The sequence below is a fragment of the Anser cygnoides genome, chromosome 4 (assembly GCF_040182565.1).
Source record: "Anser cygnoides isolate HZ-2024a breed goose chromosome 4, Taihu_goose_T2T_genome, whole genome shotgun sequence".
In the NCBI taxonomy this organism is placed as follows: Eukaryota; Metazoa; Chordata; class Aves; order Anseriformes; family Anatidae; genus Anser; species Anser cygnoides.
In genome coordinates, this window is record NC_089876.1 from 11599475 (window position 1) to 11620180 (window position 20706).

General features: G+C 36.7%; 1 protein-coding gene across 6 annotated transcripts in view; it reads left to right on the top strand.

The window, feature by feature from the left end:
* AFAP1 (actin filament associated protein 1) overlaps positions 1-7220 on the top strand; it is a 119978-nt gene extending 112758 nt beyond the window's left edge. For 3 of the 6 annotated variants that reach the window (XM_013179348.3, XM_066996543.1, XM_013179353.3), the window contains 2 exons: positions 1085-1291; positions 3842-7220. In XM_013179348.3, the coding sequence (XP_013034802.2) occupies positions 1085-1246 (162 nt within the window). In that variant the 3' untranslated portion in view covers positions 1247-1291; positions 3842-7220. The remainder of the gene's footprint in view (positions 1-1084; positions 1292-3841) is intronic. The other 3 variants (XM_066996542.1, XM_066996544.1, XM_066996541.1) reach the window with 2 other exon arrangements.
* The last annotated feature ends 13486 nt before the right edge of the window (positions 7221-20706 follow it).

Here is a 20706-nt window from a genome sequence, read left to right on the forward strand (position 1 = left end):
TAGCACTGCCCAGAGCTGTTGTTGATTTAGAAGTTCACTGCTTATTGTAATCATAAACAATAATAATCTTAGACGTCTGTCTTCTTTGAAGTCCCTTTCTGTTCTCAAAATAATAAAATACTCTGCAAAATAGGGATTTTTTAAGTAACTTTCATTAAAAGTATTTACAGTCTTCATTGATAATACGCATTTACAGTGATAAATGTGTTAGGCATAAGCCTGGCACCTAAATGTACTAGATTATAAAACATCATCAGCTTACCAAATGATTTGATTTTATGACACATCCCAGTTTCTCCCTGTGTTTCTCCCAGCGCCCATTAAATTAAGCTCTCTACATTGCCCAAGCCATGAATTAATTCTCATGCTGTACCTTATGTGAGCACTTTCCCACCCACCTTCCTCCCTCTTTTCCATGGGCATCAATGGCCTTTTCTGTCATTTAAGTCAGATAACAATAATTATAACTGGGAGTAATTAGTTTCAGTGCTATTTAACTTTGAAGTTTGGTGTTTGTTTCAAAACTGAAGAAGGATTCATGTACTCTGAAGCTTATCTTTGTATGCCAATTATACTATAATTTGTCCCATACAGATGATCTCTAAAAACACATTTTGTCTTAGATTTGCATGTTAGCACAGCATTACTGGTAAAATATGGTCTAGCAGTTAGAGCACAGGCCTGACGAAAGGGAGTGTGGATTTGTTTCACACGTGCTACAGACTAGACAGGCATATTTAATCTGTAGAGCGGAAGAAACCTGGGCACTATAAAAACCTGAAAAAAATTGATGTAAAGAATACCTTCCAGCTGTAGTTAATTTTTGTGTGCAACTTGCACCATACAGGACGCAGCCTGCTGTGCTGTTTGACATCACTACACTTTGGATGGCACGATATTTTGGTCATGTCCTTTTGTGGAAGAATCTTGCATATAAAATCAGGCTAATCTGAAAGGCTATGGAGCTACTAAGTGTATTTCCTACCCTGGGAAAAATAACTCGAAAGTATCCAATTCAGCTTTAACAGCTTTTTCCTAAAAACCTCATGCGCTAAATATTAACGGTGAAATTTTGCTGAATTAGACGGTGCAACCCAAGCTGTGCTCAGCCCCTTCGCAAGGAGCAGCAGCCAAATCCTGCCATCAGGTATGCATCTGCAGCACACCCCCCCTTCAGTGGGAGTTAAATGTGCATATGCGAGGGTGGAATTTGGCTCTCAATTCTTTTGGCCTTTTGCAGTTATGAGTGAGCCCAGGCCTTATAGATGTGGCTAAACAAAGGGAGTCACACGTGAGTATCCCAGAGCAGAACTTACTTGGCTCTTGGTGCATGAATGTCAGTGCAATGTGTGGGAGTGAAACGGATTTCATGTCCGTGCTAATGCTTGTGTGTTCAGCAACTGGCAAATCGCCCACTGTTATGGTTGTATAAGCATTCAAAATGCCTTTTTTTTCTTTCCTCTTTTTCCTCTCCACTATGCATTTAAATGCACTGAATGCCTCCCTTCTCACTCCACCCTTGCACCCAGGATGCTGAGCTTGTCACCAGCCACCCTTTTGTTTGCAGCCACCCTCTTGGCACTGTTGTGCTCAGCAGCCCAGAGCACTGCGCCCTTCTCTGCTGGGGCAGCTGCTGCTGCAGAATGCGTGCGCTGTCCAGCCTGCTGTGTTAGAGTGTGTGGCAGAGTGCTGCCCCCAGGGGGGTGGTCTGCTCTGACAGAAATCTCTCCAGATGCATCACCATGAGAGGGGAATAGAGAGAGGAGTAAGAAGACAGATCTAGGGATAAATCTAAAAGCAGCTACAAGGTGGTTGAGTACTTAAGACAAACACTGTACATATCTATGCATACAGTTATCTGGATTTTTTTAGCTTTTCGTGTTGTAACATCTATTTTTTTGTTTGTTTGTTTTAAGAAAAAAAAGGAAAGCAAATTTTTCAGCAGTCAGAAGGATTTTTCTCATTGTGATTTTGGTAATCTACTGTGCTGGAAATGGAGAATAACTAAAATGTAGAAAACAGCAATTTGCATTAGCATTGTGAGTTAAGTAAAATACTCCCAATATTCTTGCTGTGCAAGAATAAAATGATTATCTAAGTAGGTCAAATGACTTTCTAAAATCAAATTTTTATGTGTAGCAAGGAGACTGTAGTGATTGCATCTAATTTGTTTTCAAAACTGTTGGATTGGTGAAGGTCAGCAGTTTACATTTTGCTCATGTTTGAGGCTTGGAGAAGAAAATGAGCACTCCTGGTTTCCCAGCTCTCATTCAATTTGATAATGTTGACTTAAACATTCTTTCATTGACTTGAAGCTGATGGAGCAACGGAAACAAAGGAGATGTTCCTTCTACACCTGCAGAAGAAACTGCTGCTTTCAAGGCTTATTTAACACATCTTACAAAAAAAAATCTCTTCCCAGTTGCTCAGCCAAGGACTTCCTTTAGAGCTTTGGCAGCATAGACTTAGAGAATATATATTTAGCATCCTTTTTCAAAGTAATCTACAGTTCACCAATCCTGTGTTTTAAGTTTAGGTTTACCATAATTTAAAGCTCTAATTGAATACTTAAAAATGCTTTATATCTTAATAAATGGAAAAAAAAATACCCAGGATTTAAAAAATACTAAACTGTTCTATACCTGCTCTAAACCTACTGTTTTTTTTTTTTTTTCTTGCATTGCTAAAATCACTGACTGTGAGTTTAGTGGTGCTTTACAATGGTTGAAGAGGTGTCACGGTCATGCAGCTGTTCAGCCAAACTAATGCTTTTACTGCTTTCAGCAGCAGAAACAGATATTTACATACATAAGTAACAGTTTTCAGCTAGAGCTCTTAAATAGTGTGGAATGAGTGTTAAACTCAGGAATTCAGCTTGGGAGCCAACTTAACAGGCTGCCTGCAGAGTATCTCTGCAGAGTTGATGGGTGGGAGAGGAATTTGTAGACCCTGGTTCCTGGCTAGGAACAGCTGTGGAATTGCTCCACAGAGATTACTTCAGCGAGAGGCCAGCTCCTTTGGCACTTCATTATTTCCTGATCTCTGTACGGATGTGTTTAAGGGAGTTGGTACATCATGTATGTCCTAGGCTCAGCCCATCCTTCTTCACATCTTCTGTTCTGATGTAATATTAGGAAGTACTGTAGTTATCATCCCAAGTCAATAGCCACAAGTTTCATTAAATGAGGTGTTTACCTATAGCGATCTCATTGTGACTTTTCACTTCTGTGGCAGAAGAAATGGCAATAGCGATACCTTTCTCTGAAATACATGGATGAAAGCATTATAGATCACATGCTTTGCTGTGGATGGTAGGTGTCATTATCTGCAATTAACAGGCAGAGAAACTGAGGGATGGAAAAGCAAAGGGATTTCTTAAATTTAATAAGCAATCGGTCAACTTGGATTCTGTATATGGGAAACAAACGCAGTGTCAACTAACTTTACTCTACGCTGCCTGTAAGCTTCTCTTTTTAGCCATAATGTGTGCTTACCAGGAATTTTACAGTAAAAAATTGAAGAGTATGTAGAACGACTTGGTGTCAGCTATGAGAGAGATTGAGTGCTTACTTCTCTCTCACGTAGGTAACTTAGAAAGCCCTAGAAAGTACTAGAAAAAAGTTGCCATATGTAGTTGCAGAGGGGTGGAGGCTGTGCACAGACCGTATCAGGACATACTTGTTAACGTTCCCTAACTAATTTGTGGGTAGGTGGCTGGATCCAGTAGTCAATGGAAATACTGTTACTGACCTCAGCTGGTTTTGGCTTAGCAGATCTGATGACATCAGTGAAATATCTTGATTTTTCTAACATTTTCCATATCTTTCTTTCCCCCTTCCAGGAATGGGAGATGAAAAATGGAACATAAGTATAGAAAAACCACTCACTTTCCATAAAGGCCTTACCTATTATGGACCAAGACATAGGCTGCAAAAGACTCATCCAAAAAGTGGTATCAAGTGATACGCCAAAAGAGGTTTTATAATTCTGTTAAGTTAATGGTAGCTTGGCGCTAATTTGCCTGTATTCCCTCTACTGTATTCTGTGTAACTATGTGTGCCCCTTTTTATTACCTGTAACTCTTTATTTCCAACTTCATTGGTAACAAAAATGAAAACCAAAAAGCAAAAACCAGCCATAGTAAGTAAAAAGAGGCATATAGTTGCAATTGGAAGTTTACTTTGCTGAAACAGTATAGAGCAGCAATGTTAATTACATTGCATCAGATGGCCTGAACAGCACTGAAGATCAGTGCATTCTTAAAGAATGATGTGAAATCATTTCAGATACGTGCTCTTGCAGGTAATACTGCCTCGGAGAGCTCTGCTTGCCACAGAAGTTGCTGAGCCAAGGCTTGCTCATTAGTAGTCACACTGCTGTCCATGTGGCAAAAGAAAACTGAAGAGATGTGTTCACGGGGTCATGACCTTCTTGAACCGAGAAGTCAGGAGCTCTTCATTGCCACTGGCCTCAATGGCAGTGAGAAACAGTGGAATGACACAACTCAGCTGTGAAGAGTTCTCTGATACTTTTTAAGACAGTTGCTTTTGTCATCGGGAGATAAAAAGCTGCCCTACTTTGAAAAAAAAATGCATTTTAGTACATTCTCTTTATTCCGAAGCACCAGTCATTTTCAAAGGTCATGTTGTCAAGCAATGATTTGTTCCTGACTTTTTTAAATGGCAAACAGGTATTTTTAGATATTGCTTCTTTTCTATACTTTTTGAAAAAGAAAAATAATTGAAATTAATCAACAGATAATGGCAACTCAGAATAGCTTATGTGGTCAGTCTTTTTTTTTTTTTTTTTTTAAATAATATAGTATTGTAAAACTTGAGTTATAGAACACTGCTGTACTTAGTTTCCTTCGTCTTTTCAGACCTCAGCTATTATTTTTGAGGAAGATGAGACTGAAAGGATGATAATTTTAAGGCTCTTTTTATAAACCTTTTTACAAGGAATTGGGGATTTTTCAGACAGGAGTCCATTTCTGTTTACTAGGAAATTGTGTCTTGCATTTTAGTCTGTAAAATTGTAGATATCTGTTCTTCTTTGTCTCTATCTACGTCACTCCTGCAAAGTTACGTGCAGTAAAATGCCAGCTGAAGTCCTTCAAAATCTCAAGATTGGCTTAAAAAAATCAGGAAGGAGAAAAAAATATATAATGAGTTGGGTTCTTTTAATTTATTCTCTGTGGTTTTTTTTTTTTTTAAGACTTTGGAGAGCTTTCAATCACATTCTCAAGATTTTTTTCCTCAGCTGTGAGGATTAGAAAATTACTTTAATTAAAAAAAATTAAAAAGTACTCATATTTTAAGATTATCAGAGATATTAGTGCTGGAATCTTGAGAGTTACTTAAGACTTGCAAGTAAAATCACAGAAGTTGGCAACACAGTAGTTATCAGGGATCAAATTCCCATTATGGTCCAGCGGTCCCGTTATGGACACCGAAGGACTTCCTGAAGGAACTGTTAGGATTGGCAAACCCAGAGCCCATGCGCAGAGCTATCAGAAAGACCCAGCACTTAGCAGCTTCCCCAAATCAGGTGTATGCCAAGTGGTTTGAAAAGCGTGTCCATAATGGTGCACACAGAAGTGCTAAATCCTGTTCCCAAATGTGCCAGGCATCACATTGACCCTTAGCAGAGGAGAAATGGGGTCCAAGATTGGAAAAGGCTCTTTGCTTCCTGGGACTGTGCAATTGTACAAAGTGCCGCAGGAATGCAAATACTATAGGGAAGCAAGTGTCAGTGTGGTTTTCATTGAAAACAGGATTTTTTTTTATATTATTTTCAGTCATCTGCTTACTTATTATTGTAAGTGGAGGGCACATTCTATGCTGTATGACTATGGACTAAACATTACCAAGTTCCCATAAATATTAGCAGAAACAAATTTGAAGCAAAAATAAGTTCATTTAGGCTTTTTATTTCAAATTAAGTTATTTATTTGTATATTTCAATAAATATTTAATTTATATCTGTACATATTTATGATGCAAATTAGGCTTTAGTAAACATTTGCAAGGATGTAACAGTTACCATTAAGAAGTGGTCCCGCATCAAGTAATGCAGAGTAATCAAAAGCCAAATTCCTTTGAGTCAGTCTTATTTACCTAATATTAGCATTGTATCTTCCATCCCCTTTCGCCCAACCTCCTGCAGAGGCTCCTTAAAGCCACTTCCCCACCCCGTACTGTGTAATGGCATGTCTCTAATGGTAACATTGCAATTAGCCTTTAGTGACATGTCTATTCTTTGTAATGGCCAAGGTTTTCAAAGGAGGAAACAAATAAACAAAAACCCTCTAGAAATAATCTCTCAATGGACCACATCTAGTGCTGTGAAATATGTTCCATTTTTTTTAATAGTACTGTTGCTGTGCAATTTTTATAAAAAGCAACAGAGCTTGTATTTTCAATGTTTTCAGGATTTCAGGGTCACCAGGCAAAGTCAGTAATAGAGCAGTATGACTTTTTAAAAATGAAATTTATTGTATTTTAAAACATTGCATTTCTGTGTCTTTTGAGAAAACGTTACACTTGTGCTTCCTCAACAAACTCCTGTTACTATACCAGGTGCTTTTTTATTTTTTTTAATGGGTGATGCTTTTTTAAAAAACAGATCATAATCTTAGGGGATCAAAGTGTTTTTTTTTTTTTTTTTTTTAAGAGATGATTGTGGCAATTTGAGTTTTGAAATAGAGAATACTTAATTTAGTATCTTTTTTTTTTTTTTTTTTTCATTTAAGACACTTTCAAACTAATTGGCCCAGGCTGTATGTTGTAAGATAATGTTCTCATATTAAGAATGTAATTATTTCCTTATTGTATTTTTTAAAAAACAAAATCATATTTAAAAATTTCTGTGAAAAAAAGCATGAAAGAAACACAAAAAAAGTTTTTGTTTTATTTTTGTTATTGGATATGTTGGCAGTGCCCATTATAATTGACTGTAAATATAGTCTTTCTACTGTATTTCTCAATGTATTTAATATTTTTGGCACACATTCATGGAAACTTCTGTAAAAAAAAAAAAAAGTCCAAAACAGACCCACCTACAAATGTGTGTCTTAGCAGCTTCAACTAACTTTATGCCTTTCTAGTTTATTCTTCAGGAAGTCTTGCAGAGTGTGAAAAAAGACTGGCACCTGGTAGGTGCGACAGATACAAGACCATTATTAATAAAGTTACCTGTCATAAATAAAAGAAGTATTTGCATTGTTGTTTCTTGTTACTTGAAAATACAAAAAAAAAAGTATATAAAAGTAAATATATTTCTTTGTGTCACTTTTGTCCCCATTAAACTGTGCAATTTTTCTTCAACTTGAATACACTATATCTAAAAGAAAGCCCAGCAATGGAAAATGATAGTTCAATGCATTTAGCGCTCATAGCGGAAGGTACTGTTTATCTAGTATCACTATATCTGTTTGCTTAGATGTCAAACCAATTAATAAGATAGTGTACATTTTTATGTACAGCGATAAAAATTACCCCTGAGAAATTAAAATAGATCAGAATCAGACTGCACTAATTATCAGGCAAGATAACTGTGATTATAGCAATTCCTTATAGATGACTGAAAGATGAGATTACATAATGATGTGCCATAAGCATTCCTTGTTGCTTTTTACTAGATTTAGCTCTCACCACCACCACACTAAAGTTATTACTAAATGTCGAGTTTTAGTAGAAAATACATTTCATCTTACTAAATTCATGGAAGCAGCCTAATTGGTTTCCTTTCTGTACTCAGAACCTCTTTGACCTAAGGAGAAAAAGATGGTCAGCGTATGTAAAACATGTCATGGTTATATAACTAATAAGAATTGTGTCACAAGTAGACACAGCTTTTTGTTTACTTAATCAAGGCTTGTAACATTTCACTACCCTTCATGCAATTAAAAAGCCTTCCACCTCAAAAGCAAAGCAAATTATTAATATTTCTATAGAGAAAGTAAGAATTTTTTTTTGTAGAAAAGATAAAGAGAGGACAAACTGTATATGCATATTTTATGTAAAATGTATTTATTTAGAATAGTTGTAATAAGTAATATATTCTATTATTACAGTATAATAATATATAAACAAAAATTAGAAAATTAGTATCTTAAGTTACTTAGGCTCATGGCCTAAAAATGCCTTATAAACAAACTTAATGGTGTTTTAAACTCTATGGTATTAAATTATATTTAATATTGTGTCTATATAGTTGCATACCAAAGGCATTCAATGATGTGAAAGACCTCACCAACACCTTAGCTTACTCCATTGAGGCACTGAAATTATAAGTATTGCAGTGCTTTAATGTTAGATTCTTTACCACCCCCATGACCTTTTCTAAAAAAAATTGTCTGAAAGTTGAGAATCATCAGACATTGCTTTTACTCTGGGATGTCATTAGTCATGAAGTTCTAAGAGGTCTGTGAGGCTGTTAAAAAGCATCTAGAAAAATAACATTCTGGTTGGATTTTTCAATACACTTTTGACAAGGTCCATCACAAAGGAATCTTAAATAGCTACTGGATAAAAGGAAAAGGCTTAGTAGGATAAATAACTGGTTGTTTTAAAAAAGAAAAAAAAAATACATAAATTCTTTTTTTTCCACTAGCCCTGAGCCTTGGGATCCCACGAGGCTGGGCTTTGGGCCTTGTGCATATCAGAATATTCAGAACTAACTAAAAAAAATAGAAGTGAGATGAAAAAATTTGCTGTTACTGTTTCAAGACATTAATGCTAAAATCCAGCTACAAGGATTTGCAGATACTTCACCAGTGATTAAAATGTCAGAAGAAATACAACGTCAATAAATGTAGAAAGAACTGCCAAAGGTAAGAAAAGATAAACAATTCCACAAAATAATCCAGATAATTATGAGTGCTGACATAGCTCTGACTACACCCAAAGATGGTCATGGATCATAGTTAGGTCCAAGAAAATATCCATGTATTGATGTATTGCATAGAAACAATGATAATGATAACAAAACAACCAGCAAATACCCTGTGGTCTAAAATGCAGCACAGAGTTCTAGACCCTGCCTGGTTCAGACATATGTAATAACATACGCTGTCAGCAGCAAAACATCTTCAGCTGTAGCAATACGTCATCCAGGCACCACATGTCCCCATGACAAAGATGAAGATAACACTCAAACAACTGCTGTGCACAAGAATTTGCACAAAGTGGTAAAAGAAGAAAAACATTCTGATATCTCCACTGACTTTTTTAGGATTTAAACAAAGTCTGGACACTGAATGGAATAAATAGATATATTGGTGATGGTACAAGAGCAAGAGAGACCCCATCATACAGGGAAAAATATTGATATTAAAATGAAATCCAAAGGGGGAAAAAGATAAGGGCTTCTTCTGAAGGAAGAAATCTGGAGGAGGGGGAGGAATGTGTTAGGAGGTTATAAAAAATGGAACCAGAAAGAGAGTGTGACTAGGGAACGAAATAGTCTGTGTCACTAATAGTACAAACTCTCAGGGTACCAAAATTAATGGGGCAGGTTCAAAACTACACAGAAGTACTTTCCCTCATTGCATGATTCAGCTGTGGAACTCATTGCCACAATGTTATGGATGCTAAAAGCTTATACAGGCCCATAACAATAAAGAAAATTCATGGCAGAGAAGAATGACTCAAGGCTATTCGACACAAAGCTACCACAAAGCTACCAGCTCTGCTGCAGAGAGGTCCAGCTCCACAGTAAATGGAAGCTGGAAGCACGCACTGGGTAAGTATTATTGTATGCTTCCTCCTCTTCCCCTGCCATATTCCTATTGATAAATGAAGCTGGTTTCTCTCAGAACGACTATGTAATTTTTCCAACCACCAGTTACAAAAACATTCTTTCCCATAAAATAATGTATCATATTCTTTTCAATTTGATTTTTAATGCAAACATCTGTCTCAAGATCAAGACAATGCAACATTATTGCTTCAGAATATATTAGATAATTGAAATAATTAGAGGAAAGATATTCCTCTTCAATGAGCTCTCTTGATGACAGGGAAATAATTTTCCTATTAGATTTTGCTTCACACAGTAGAATTATTACTACATGGTCTCAAGTTGAACATAAGTGAAAAGCTTCATTCCTGGTTTCATTATTAATTTTTCAATAGATGATAACTGCTGTCACTGAGTTATTGATTGGAGTTACTACTTTTTTAACATTTTTTTTAGCATGTACTTTTTTTTTTTTTTGAGGTCAGCTTATGGTATGATGCTGTAATGATGAAATGATAAGAAAGAACCCTTTTATCATGTTAAAAATATACTGGGCAGCATTTGCAGCATTTTGCATCATCTTCTGAAAACCATGAAGGTCAGAGTACAGTAACATTTTCACCACAGCAGCTGGAATCATATAAAAGCAAAGTATCTTTCAAGGCATAAATCACAAAAAGAAAAAAAAAATCAGTCTCTTAATGGAAAACAGGAAAAAATATTGGCTGATGTTTATGACTCAGAAGTTTTATTACAGAGACATAATTCATGATGATGTTGAAACCAACTAGACTTCAAAATAACATAGCAATTAATATGGCTTTGAGGAGGACAGCAAAGAAAACGGAAGTGAAGCGATTATCTTATCATTTTTTCCATGGCAATTGGTTTGTGAAGTAAAGTAGCCCTTTAGGTTAAATGCTGGCAAGTTTCTTGAGGTGGCTCATTTACAGGAGCATCTTGTCTCTGCCTGTTCTCACTTCTGTCCTTCCAAAGCAGCTTTCCTCTGAAAGAGCTTGTGGAACATCATTAAAAGTAAGAGGGTTTAGGGTTTCTTTTGGTTTTGTTTTTATTTATATCAGAGCATGGAATTTGGAAAATGAAACACAGTCACTTGAGATTCAACAGGCTGCATTTTTTTAGTGACAGATTTAGTTTAAAGTCTCAGCTAGCCACAATACAGGATTAGAGAAATTGAAACGACAATCATCAAAATGTCTTCAAGCTGAGCCGCTCAAGTAGGGAAAGCCTCAAGCTCATTTCTGAACCCAGCTTTACATTTAGCAGGACGTGCCATGGGGTAGGATCCCATTCCCCATCCTGCACGGCTCCTCTAACTGCTTTGTCTTCTGGCAGTGACCATCAGAAAGTGCTGAACCAGGGCAGAGCATTCACCCTAAGAAAATTAAGTTTTTTTTTTTTTTTAATTTCAGTTGTTCCTTTGCTTTTTATTTTACCAGCTTCAGGATTTCACTGGGACAGCCAATCTGCACAGCAGCAACCACCTATCAGCAAAACTAAAACCGTATTACAGCGGTAAATCTGAGCTAAGTATGTAGCAGGCCTCCAAGTTTTAAACCAGGAAGGAATTTCCATATTGCACGGCTGCACAGAATATTCTGGCCTTAAAAGTACAATGACTTTAGCAAAGAAAGACAGTTCTTGCTAGGATCAGTCACAAGAGAGCACTTTGAGAGCTGGGGCCAAATCCTTGCATACAGCTAGCTCAAGGACAGGTTTGGATTTGCCGACCCTTCAATTTTGTAAGGAGGATGCAGCTCCTACATAGCACAGGCAGGAAGTGAGTGGGATAAAGAAAAGACAATACAGGTAATAAAGAAAAAAGGAGTAAATAAGAAGTAAGTAGTGTGTGAAGAAGCCAAAGAAAACAGAAAAGATTGAAACAAAGACACAGGAAGGTCAGAAGAACACACAGCTTTGTTCTACTTATGGCTGTTTATTGCTGGGAGATCAAGGTTAAAACCTGCTGAATTCTTTCATTCTTTAGCTAGACAGAAATTTTCAGCCTTTGATTCAGTGGCATTCTAGAACTAACTTTTCTTTGGCTGTAATTGCATGGCTTTCTTCTCACCACAGAGTGTCACCCTCACACCAGTTATATCGCAGCTCACCTCCACTAGGGGAAAAGGCAAAAAGAAGAGGTGCTGTTCTATGTGCAGGAGGATGAGATGAGGCTTTGCTGCAGCCTTACCGTACAAGTTTGCTGCTAACGACTGACAAACCTAAGCGCCCACAAACTCTGGGGAGTGCTAAAACCGTTTCGCCTCCACAAAACCCATAAGCTGCTTCACTAGAAAACAAAACAAAACAACAAATAGTTTAGAACCAAATTTTATTAAAGAAAAACCTGTAGTGCAGGTTCTCGGGACAAATGCATACCTTTGGATGCAGTGGAGTACACAGGTACGTATACAGTAGTTTGCCTGCTACATGTTTGGAAGCTGAAAGAGACTGTGATCAACTGCTCTGCACAGTTCATCATCATCATTAGAAGTTGTCAAAAACTTGGTTGTGGACCACTAACAGATACTTGGTTATGTGTGTGCACTACATATTGCACAAGACTTCTGATTAAGCTATTAATTGTGCAATTGAATCACAGTTAAGTGTTACATTAAGCATATTCAAACATATATTTGTTTTTTTTTTTTCTTCTCAAAAACAGCACGTCACTACAAAACTGCCATTAAATGTTACATATTTACAAAAATATACAAATAACACTTTTCCCCATTTACGACAATGCACCAGTTATGGATTAATCTTGTTCTTCCCTTAAGTCCTGATATCGTATACAAAGAAACCTGGTCAAAGTCAAGGTCTCCCGAAAAAAAAATAAAATAGGAAAAGTCTTGTATGGATTTCACAAATACTAAAATGTGCAAAGGCAAAAGGAGAGGACTGCACACTTGCATCCGTTAAAGGTATGGACTACAGCATACTAATTACTACTAAGAGCCTGTACCTGGACTGGAAGGGCCGCTTTATCAGAAATCCATTTAGAAACACAGTGTTAAGCATTTGTAGATCACACTCTGAAAAAAGCAGTTGTGATTAGTTCAAAAACTAAGTGTTGCCTTCATTGTAATTAACTTATGTGTATACAAAATACCCATGTGCTAACCATGGGAGTAGGAATTACAGGTGAACATCAGTCGCTCACCTGTGTGCATACGGATGCAGTGAGATGACAACTGGTTTTAGCCTGCAGGTAGATTTCAAATTCACTGTGGATGAACAGTAAGCGTTCTTCTGGAACAAAAGGTTTACCTGACAAAGTCTGTGAACCTGCTTGGCCATAAACTAGGGCAGAATTTGGCCCTGTGGGGCCTAAAAAGTAATGCTGCACATGAACAACGTGGCAGTGAGGAACGCTTTGTGAATCTTCACAACTAGCATGTCAAGCCTACTTCTTACTTTATTGGCTTTTCTATCTTTACCAAGAGCTGAAGCTCTAATTAGCCTGAAGATATTATTTAAGCTTGGTTTGAATGTCTTTTTTCCCCTTTATTCCCATGGGCAATGCCAGCAAATCTATATGATTTATTTGTCCAAGTCAGGAATGAGAGATTTTGGACCCGCATGCATTGGAACAGCCACAGATGCAGTGTAAATAAGGCAGCATAAATCCTATACTCTTAAAATGGAAAATTCTCCCATTCCAACTTTCAAATCTCAAAACCTTTTTCCAATACCTAATCCAGGGTGAATTGATATTCCTAGTGTAGATTCATAAGTGCAGAGTTATGACACTATCATACTTTAATTTAAGTGAGAAATGGTGATAGCTGATGCCTTCTAATGCCGCATTTGCAATATACTGGTGTGATATTCTTTAGAACCACCTTCCCTTTTGCAAAGAAACACGCCAATGGTTAATGGAAAGACAAATCACAGTAGCTGTACACAACTGTAAATTTAAGTGGTAAGTAAAGCACAAAAGGTGTAAGCTTCCCAAAGAACCCTACCAGCTAATCAAATTCCCTACCTCTTCCATGCTGCTATTCCCTTGCAATTTTTTCCTTGTATTTTTCTCAGCCATACAAAAGAAGATAAAAATGAGTTAATCCCCCTTTTGACTTCAAACCAGCTGGCTGGCAGAACCACAATCAGAGCAAAGTAACTCAGAAGAGACTGGGATCAAGAGGGGAGAATTCAAGCGTACTTCTCCATGTGATTAGGTTTTCCCTCCAAAGTCCTCTGCCCTGCAGCAAGTGCATCTCATGCCATACACCCATGCAGAAATGAATCATAACATGTCAGTGACAAATAAAAAAAGGAGCTGTACTCAGATGTCTGGTGTGTATAGGAAATATAAGAACTCTGTGTTCCTGAAACTAAAATGTCTAGTCACATGTTCAGAAAGTCCAGTGTCTGGTGTTTACCCTTAGGAATACTACGCCTACTCACCAGCTCCATCCATCCTCTCTAAACTTTATAAAATTACAGGTCATAGAAGGATTTTAGCAAATTACATTTAATCACTATAAATTCAAGACACATAACTAATCCATAAAATAACTCTTCTCCCTTGCCTCTTAGTTCAGTGCCATGCTAAGGAGGAGCATCATTAACAAATGGCCTACAATCATCTCAGAGGTAAAAGCTATATTGGAGCTATCTCTGAAGCACACATACATGCATCCTGGCTGCTGGGAAGCAAACACTTTTCCATGTACATTAAGCATGATGTTGCTGTGTGTCAGATCCCTCTAAATTATAAGTAGAAATTAATGCTGATAATTTAGCATTGTCGTGTTCCTGGTGCTGCAGCAATTTAGATTCACAGTTGAAAGCCTCTGTATGCAACCAACAAAACTTAATATATGTGTCATTACAAATTAAAAGAAGCTCCAAAGCTTAAGAAAAATATAAAATAAACAACTTGTGGAAAAATCATATACACTGATCATATTGCCTTTCTCCCTGCATTTCCCTGTCCCGTATAATCTTGTGCTCCTCTTCCTCCTGCATCGCTCTTACACTTCCTCTCTAGCCTAGGTTCTACCCTACAAAAATAGCTCTGAGCTTTTTAATTACCTCTTCCCTGTCATTTTTTGCAAGCTCCTCCACAAGAAGATTCCACCAAACCCATATGGTTACAGCTTAAACTTGCATATTAATGAGCTTAAAAGAAAGCTATTTGCCTCTGCATCCAGGAAAGGTTGCATACAAACCCGACAAACTATTCCCAAGACTGCTCCTTGGTCCTTCTTTTCCCTATAGCAATGGACTCTATCTCACCTATTCTTCATCTTCGGGTTGTACCATTATACCTAAAAGGCTATGTAGTACCTTGGTTCTCAGCAGCCCATACTGAAATACATACACAGCCTAGTGGCTGTCAGGATGTCCCTGCCCAACTTTGCTGCTGCCCTGTATCTGCCACTTTGAAGGGCAGGCAAAGAAAGCCAGCCCTTGCTGTGCTCCAGAAGGCTCATGTAAACACCATGTCTCACCCTCGTAACCTGAAGTGAGGCAGAAGGGGCTATTTGGTAGATCATGGGTTTAGTTGTCTGCCAATTAAATGTATTTCTTCCAATGCAGAGAGACAGTAAGGTCAAGAGAGAAAATGGTGGTTATAGTTTATCACTCCTCCAAGGAGGACAACACTGATCCCAATTTCAGGAAGAAGTATCTGCTCCCTGGGACAAGGAGATGAGAGGAGGGCAGGAATGGCAAAAGGGAAGAGTTCCAGAAAGATTTAGAGAAAACGAGAGCCATAATTTAACATGAAAATATTAAAAGAAATGAAAGTGGGAAAGAAACGAGAAGAAAACGCAGAGAGCCAAAGTGTAGGGAAGTACATCCGCTGAGATAATACACCAGAGCTGAGAGAAAAGACAGGGATGGGGAAGAGATGGTGATTCCTCTTGTTAGCATTCAAGACACAGATAGAAACAGAACACAAAGCAAAACAAATGCAAGGAAGAAAGAAAAGTGGACTGTGGAGAACTGTCATCAGAAGGAGGTGGCAGGCAAGGCAGAGCAACAGGTAGCAGCAATAATGAAACAGAACAGCAGGAGAAAAAAAGAGTATGGAGGGAAAACAAGGAAAAATAAAAGAGAATGGAAATTCAGATAATTTTTTCTATATAGTATCACCAATTACTGAGGAAAAACAAAAGAGAATGGAAATTCAGATAAATTTTTCTATGTAGTGTCACCAATTACTTATCAAAAAGTTCCAAGCATTAAACAATGCAGGTCACCTCTCTGAAGGCAGCACCTCAAAAGATAAACCACAAAAAAAAAAAAAAAAAAGAGAGAGAGAGAGAGCAGTGCATTTACCAGCAAGTAGAGATGGTAAATTGAGCGTTTTCCTACGTTTGTGATGATATTCTGTAACTGTAACCATTTAAATGTCCTTCTGTGAATCTGGGGCATATAAATAGTGTATTAAAAAGTTCTCTAGTTTTATCATTTGTGAATTGCCTACTGCTGTTTTGGATGTACACCTTCTGCATAGTCCTGCCTGTTCATAATCCATAACAAGACTGTCTGTCTCAAAAAACATGTGGATACAAGTCTGCTGTTTTTTCTGTACGAGCTGTTCTCATTAAAAAGCATTGCTTTCACAATTTCAGAAAGATTTACTTTCTAAACTCTTTTAACTTAACAAGCAAATGGTGAGAATGAATATATATATATGTTTAAAGAGAATAAGCCAATTCTTGCCCTTTGATCTGCAAGAGCAGACAGTGTCAGACAGAAATAAATATAAGTACCAAAAGCTGGCTAAAATTAGCAACAAATTACATAGAAATATAAGACATGCTAAGAAATTTACTTGGAATGCCTGAATTTACCAGCGATCAATAAACTCATTATAGCATTAAAAATATGTGCATCAAAGGCATCTACTGCTGCATGTATTATTGCTGCACAACGAGGCTTTATGTCCACTGCATTGCAACAAATTGTTATAAAGATGCAAATTCTACAGAACCTCAGAAATCAAGTCTGATTAATAAAGCTCAAGTTTACGTAATGCTTTCAATGTGTTGCAAGGAAATAATTTTACACTAAATTACTTGTGTGAAGGAAACAATCTACTTCTTTTTCAGGACTACTAAATGTCATTCCTAAAAAGAAAACTAACCTAAAAGAGGGAGGGACAAGAATATGCAATTAAGTATATGTATTTGAAGAGATATTTTATATCTATATATATTAAAAGAGAATATTTGAATATAAACCATAACACCTCTTTGATAAGAATGTCGTTTTGTCCAGTATATTCATAGCCTAGCACTGCCTACAGGGCTATATCGTGCATACAGAATATGTATTTCTAAGCCTTCCAGTATTTCTTGTCTTAAATACTGTCTCCAGAAGATCACCACAGCTACTGTCTTGTAAACTAGCTGAAAATAGTAATTCTGACAAGCCTAAAAAACAAGGAAGAAAAAAAAAAAGAGAGATGAAAACAATGAAAATCTTTCAGTTGGTCATACATTGCTTAACAATTCACATTTTACATACTTTGTTACTCCATTTAACAGGAGAAAAAAAGTGAAGTACTGAAGACTTAAAGAAATAAGACCTTGCATATTAAAAGGCATGAAACTCACTCACTGTAGGTATCAATTTCAGGAAAAAAAAAAAATTCTGAAAATACATTCTTTAGTCTTCAGACCATCATGAAGAACAATTTGTGCAGATTACTAGTCTTTATTTTCCTGACAGTATATATAGTCCTCTGCACTCTATGCAAAATATTTGAAATGAAAGGAAAAAAAAAATAGTCCATCAAACAGTTCCTGTTCAAATTTGGGAATCGACTTGTAGGCTATCTAGGCATTGTGAAACCCTTCTGCACTCCCACCAGCTGGAGGCAGCAAAAAGAACGGGAAGAAAAGTTGCAGAGGCGGTCAGCCAGGTAGGAGGGCTGACTTATGAAAGAAGATTAAAAAATTAAGGAGTGCACAGCTTGATATTTTCCAAAGACTGCAGGGCTCAGCTTCTAATAGCAAAAGCTAACTGGAGGTCTGAGATACTTCAAAACTTGTCACTTTGATGACTGTAGTCTGAAAATAAGTGAAAAACATTATATATGTAACCACGAAAGGAATAAACACTTATTTAAATGGCAGTCAGAGGGCTAATACTGAAATACTGAAAGGAAATAAAGAATATGAAAATATAGACAATGTTATAAAAATGTTCTAAGCAGACGCTTTAACTACTTCTAGGCACTTAAATGTTCTTCTAACGTAAGTTTTAGAAAGACTTTCACAGACTAGTAGGATTAGGCTATATGCCAGTCTCAAAGAAAGTTGTAGAATAAATAAGCAATTGGGGCTAGAATAGAGAAAATATGCTAGGAAGCTACGATGGTCTAGAATATCCATCAAAGTTTTGCATCTCAAAAACTAATATTTATAAAGGTAAACGCTAATAAATTTCTTTCTGGTGGTAAGCCAGTATTTTGAGAGAAATTTGCACTTTCTTCTAAAACTCTGAAATTAAAATGAAGATGGAAACAACACAGCAATATCAATCGACATATAAAATCAACTCCAACTGTAAATAATCAATAATGAAATAAAAATTCTAGTCTTCTTTTCCCCAAAGCCGCATTAAAACTAACAGCCACATCATAGTTTTAGAGAAAACAAAGGAAAAACCTTCAACTGACATTGTCATCAATGCTACTGACTTAGCAACGTTGTATTCAAATTTAAATAACGTCAAAATTCAAAACATATCAGAATCATTGCTTTGTCATCAAAAAGCTACTACAAACAAAGGCAGTAAATTTAATTTATTAAAAATGAAATATGTATATATATATCTTTGAGCATGTATTTATGTAAGGAGGATAGAAACCAATGCAGTTCCATTCTGCTACTCTCTATTAAAGAAGCGACATGCCATAATAGAGTATTCCCACTAAAGGGATTTCTCAGTGGACTTAAAACAGATAACCAACATAACAACGTCAGCTGAAATCTGCTTTGTACTTCGAGCTAGTAATCACAAAACATTGATTTGTCTCTGTCTGTCTAGAGGACAGTAATTTAACAAATCATCTACTTTACGTGAATGAATGCTGCTCTCACTGGTCAGTGAAAGCAGAAAACTCGTCAAGAATAATATAATATTCAATGAGAATATCCTCAAAGAGTTCAAAGAAATTGGGTATCAATTGGAGCTATAACAACATCTTGCCTCAGGCTGGTGTCTTCTATTTCTTCACAGTTGCTTCCACCACCATCTTTTAAAGGGTATAAAAATATACATTGGTTTATATTGCTTTTATTTTTAAGAAATTAATTTACACTGTGAGTGTGTGGGTGTCTGTAAATGTCTTCTGAGCATTTCTGAACATGTTATATGAGTAGACGATCCTAAAGCTGTCTCAAACGTCCAGTGTCAAAAGGGAAACTACAGTTAACAACTGTAAATCTTGATGGCTTCATATCAGAACTCATTGGAGCATTCTTAGAAGTACCTGGTGTTTTTGAACTTGCAAATACGTGCGAGTTTAAGAAGGCCACAAGTTCTAAATGATACCAATACAATACCAGTTTTGTTGTTTCTGGTTTTAGTATAGTTCAGTGTCAATGCTGATAGGTATCATTGTACCCATTGTATTAGGCTTTTGACCAAATAACACTGCAGAAAGTAAGTTTAAGATACTGCGATGCAAATTAGCAAGATCACAGCCCATGTTGCAATGCTACTCTGCATATGGTCCAATAACAGCTTTCAACTGAAATTACCTTTTTTTCTTTTATTTTTTTCTTTTCTTCTTTTTAACAGTTATGTACCTGTTTCGTTTATGGATTTTTTACGTGTACATATAATTGTGGTTGGTTTCAGTATACTACCTTAAATTACAGCAATAGTAAGAAAAAAAAAGAAAAAAGAAAGCTAGACTATTAATATTATATACTCACATAATTCTTTCACTCTAAAGGTCCTGAACGAACAGTAATTAATTTAGCTTCACAATGCTCCTGTGAGGTACATAATTACTATCAGCCCCATTTTACAGGTGGGGAAACTGAGGCACATACAGGTTAAGTAGCTTGTCCAAAGTCTGGGTACAGAATCTAGGTACCTGACACCCATCTTCCATTTCTTAGCCATCAAATCACCCTTCCTCACTAACACGTTTAACTGGAGTACATACGAATACTGCATGTACAAATGCATACATGTGTGCCTAGCATTTGTGCACAGAAAGAACTCTTTGTTCTGTATATGCATGTAAGAGGATTTTAGATATATATCAAGGATGTGTATATATTTACATAGCCTTTAAAATGCTAAGATGTCCTGGATGTAGTTCAAGAGATTCAAAACCTAGTGCTGTGAGAATTTTCATTTAAAGATAAACCATGAATGGGAAAATGGGCATGGTATTTTTCTCAATTTCATAATAACTCATTTTAAAGTTATTTTTTCCAAGGAATCAAAGGCTTCCTTTATTATATGCTGGGTATTGCTAATACAGTTACGGCGACACTGACATCCCTTTAGAAAACAGTGCTTTTAAGACATGACAAACCAACCTCACACAAGTGCTGCATGAATCAGATTAATTAGCTTTGAAAAACATTATTACAGGCACTATATTGTGCTGTGTTAATTAGAGTATCGAGCAGTTAAATATTCTACGGTTTTCCAAAAGACTCCTGTTGTCAGAGACACAAATCACCCTGTATTACACATACAAAAGTAGTTGTTAAAGCATAAATTAGATGTATGACCTAGTTCCAACAGTGTCCTTCACTAATCAGATAATCTGTGGAAGAACGATCCCAAACTAGGATTTCCACCCTACTCCTTGTTCATGAGGCTAATCCCCCTACTCACCTGCCCCATACCTACTACAGATTTATTTCACAGGTATAAGCAAGCTCTTTGCAATACTATTTTACTCTTTTCCAGCTCATTCCCACTAGAAAGAGCTGGTGAGAAGGGGAAGCCTTT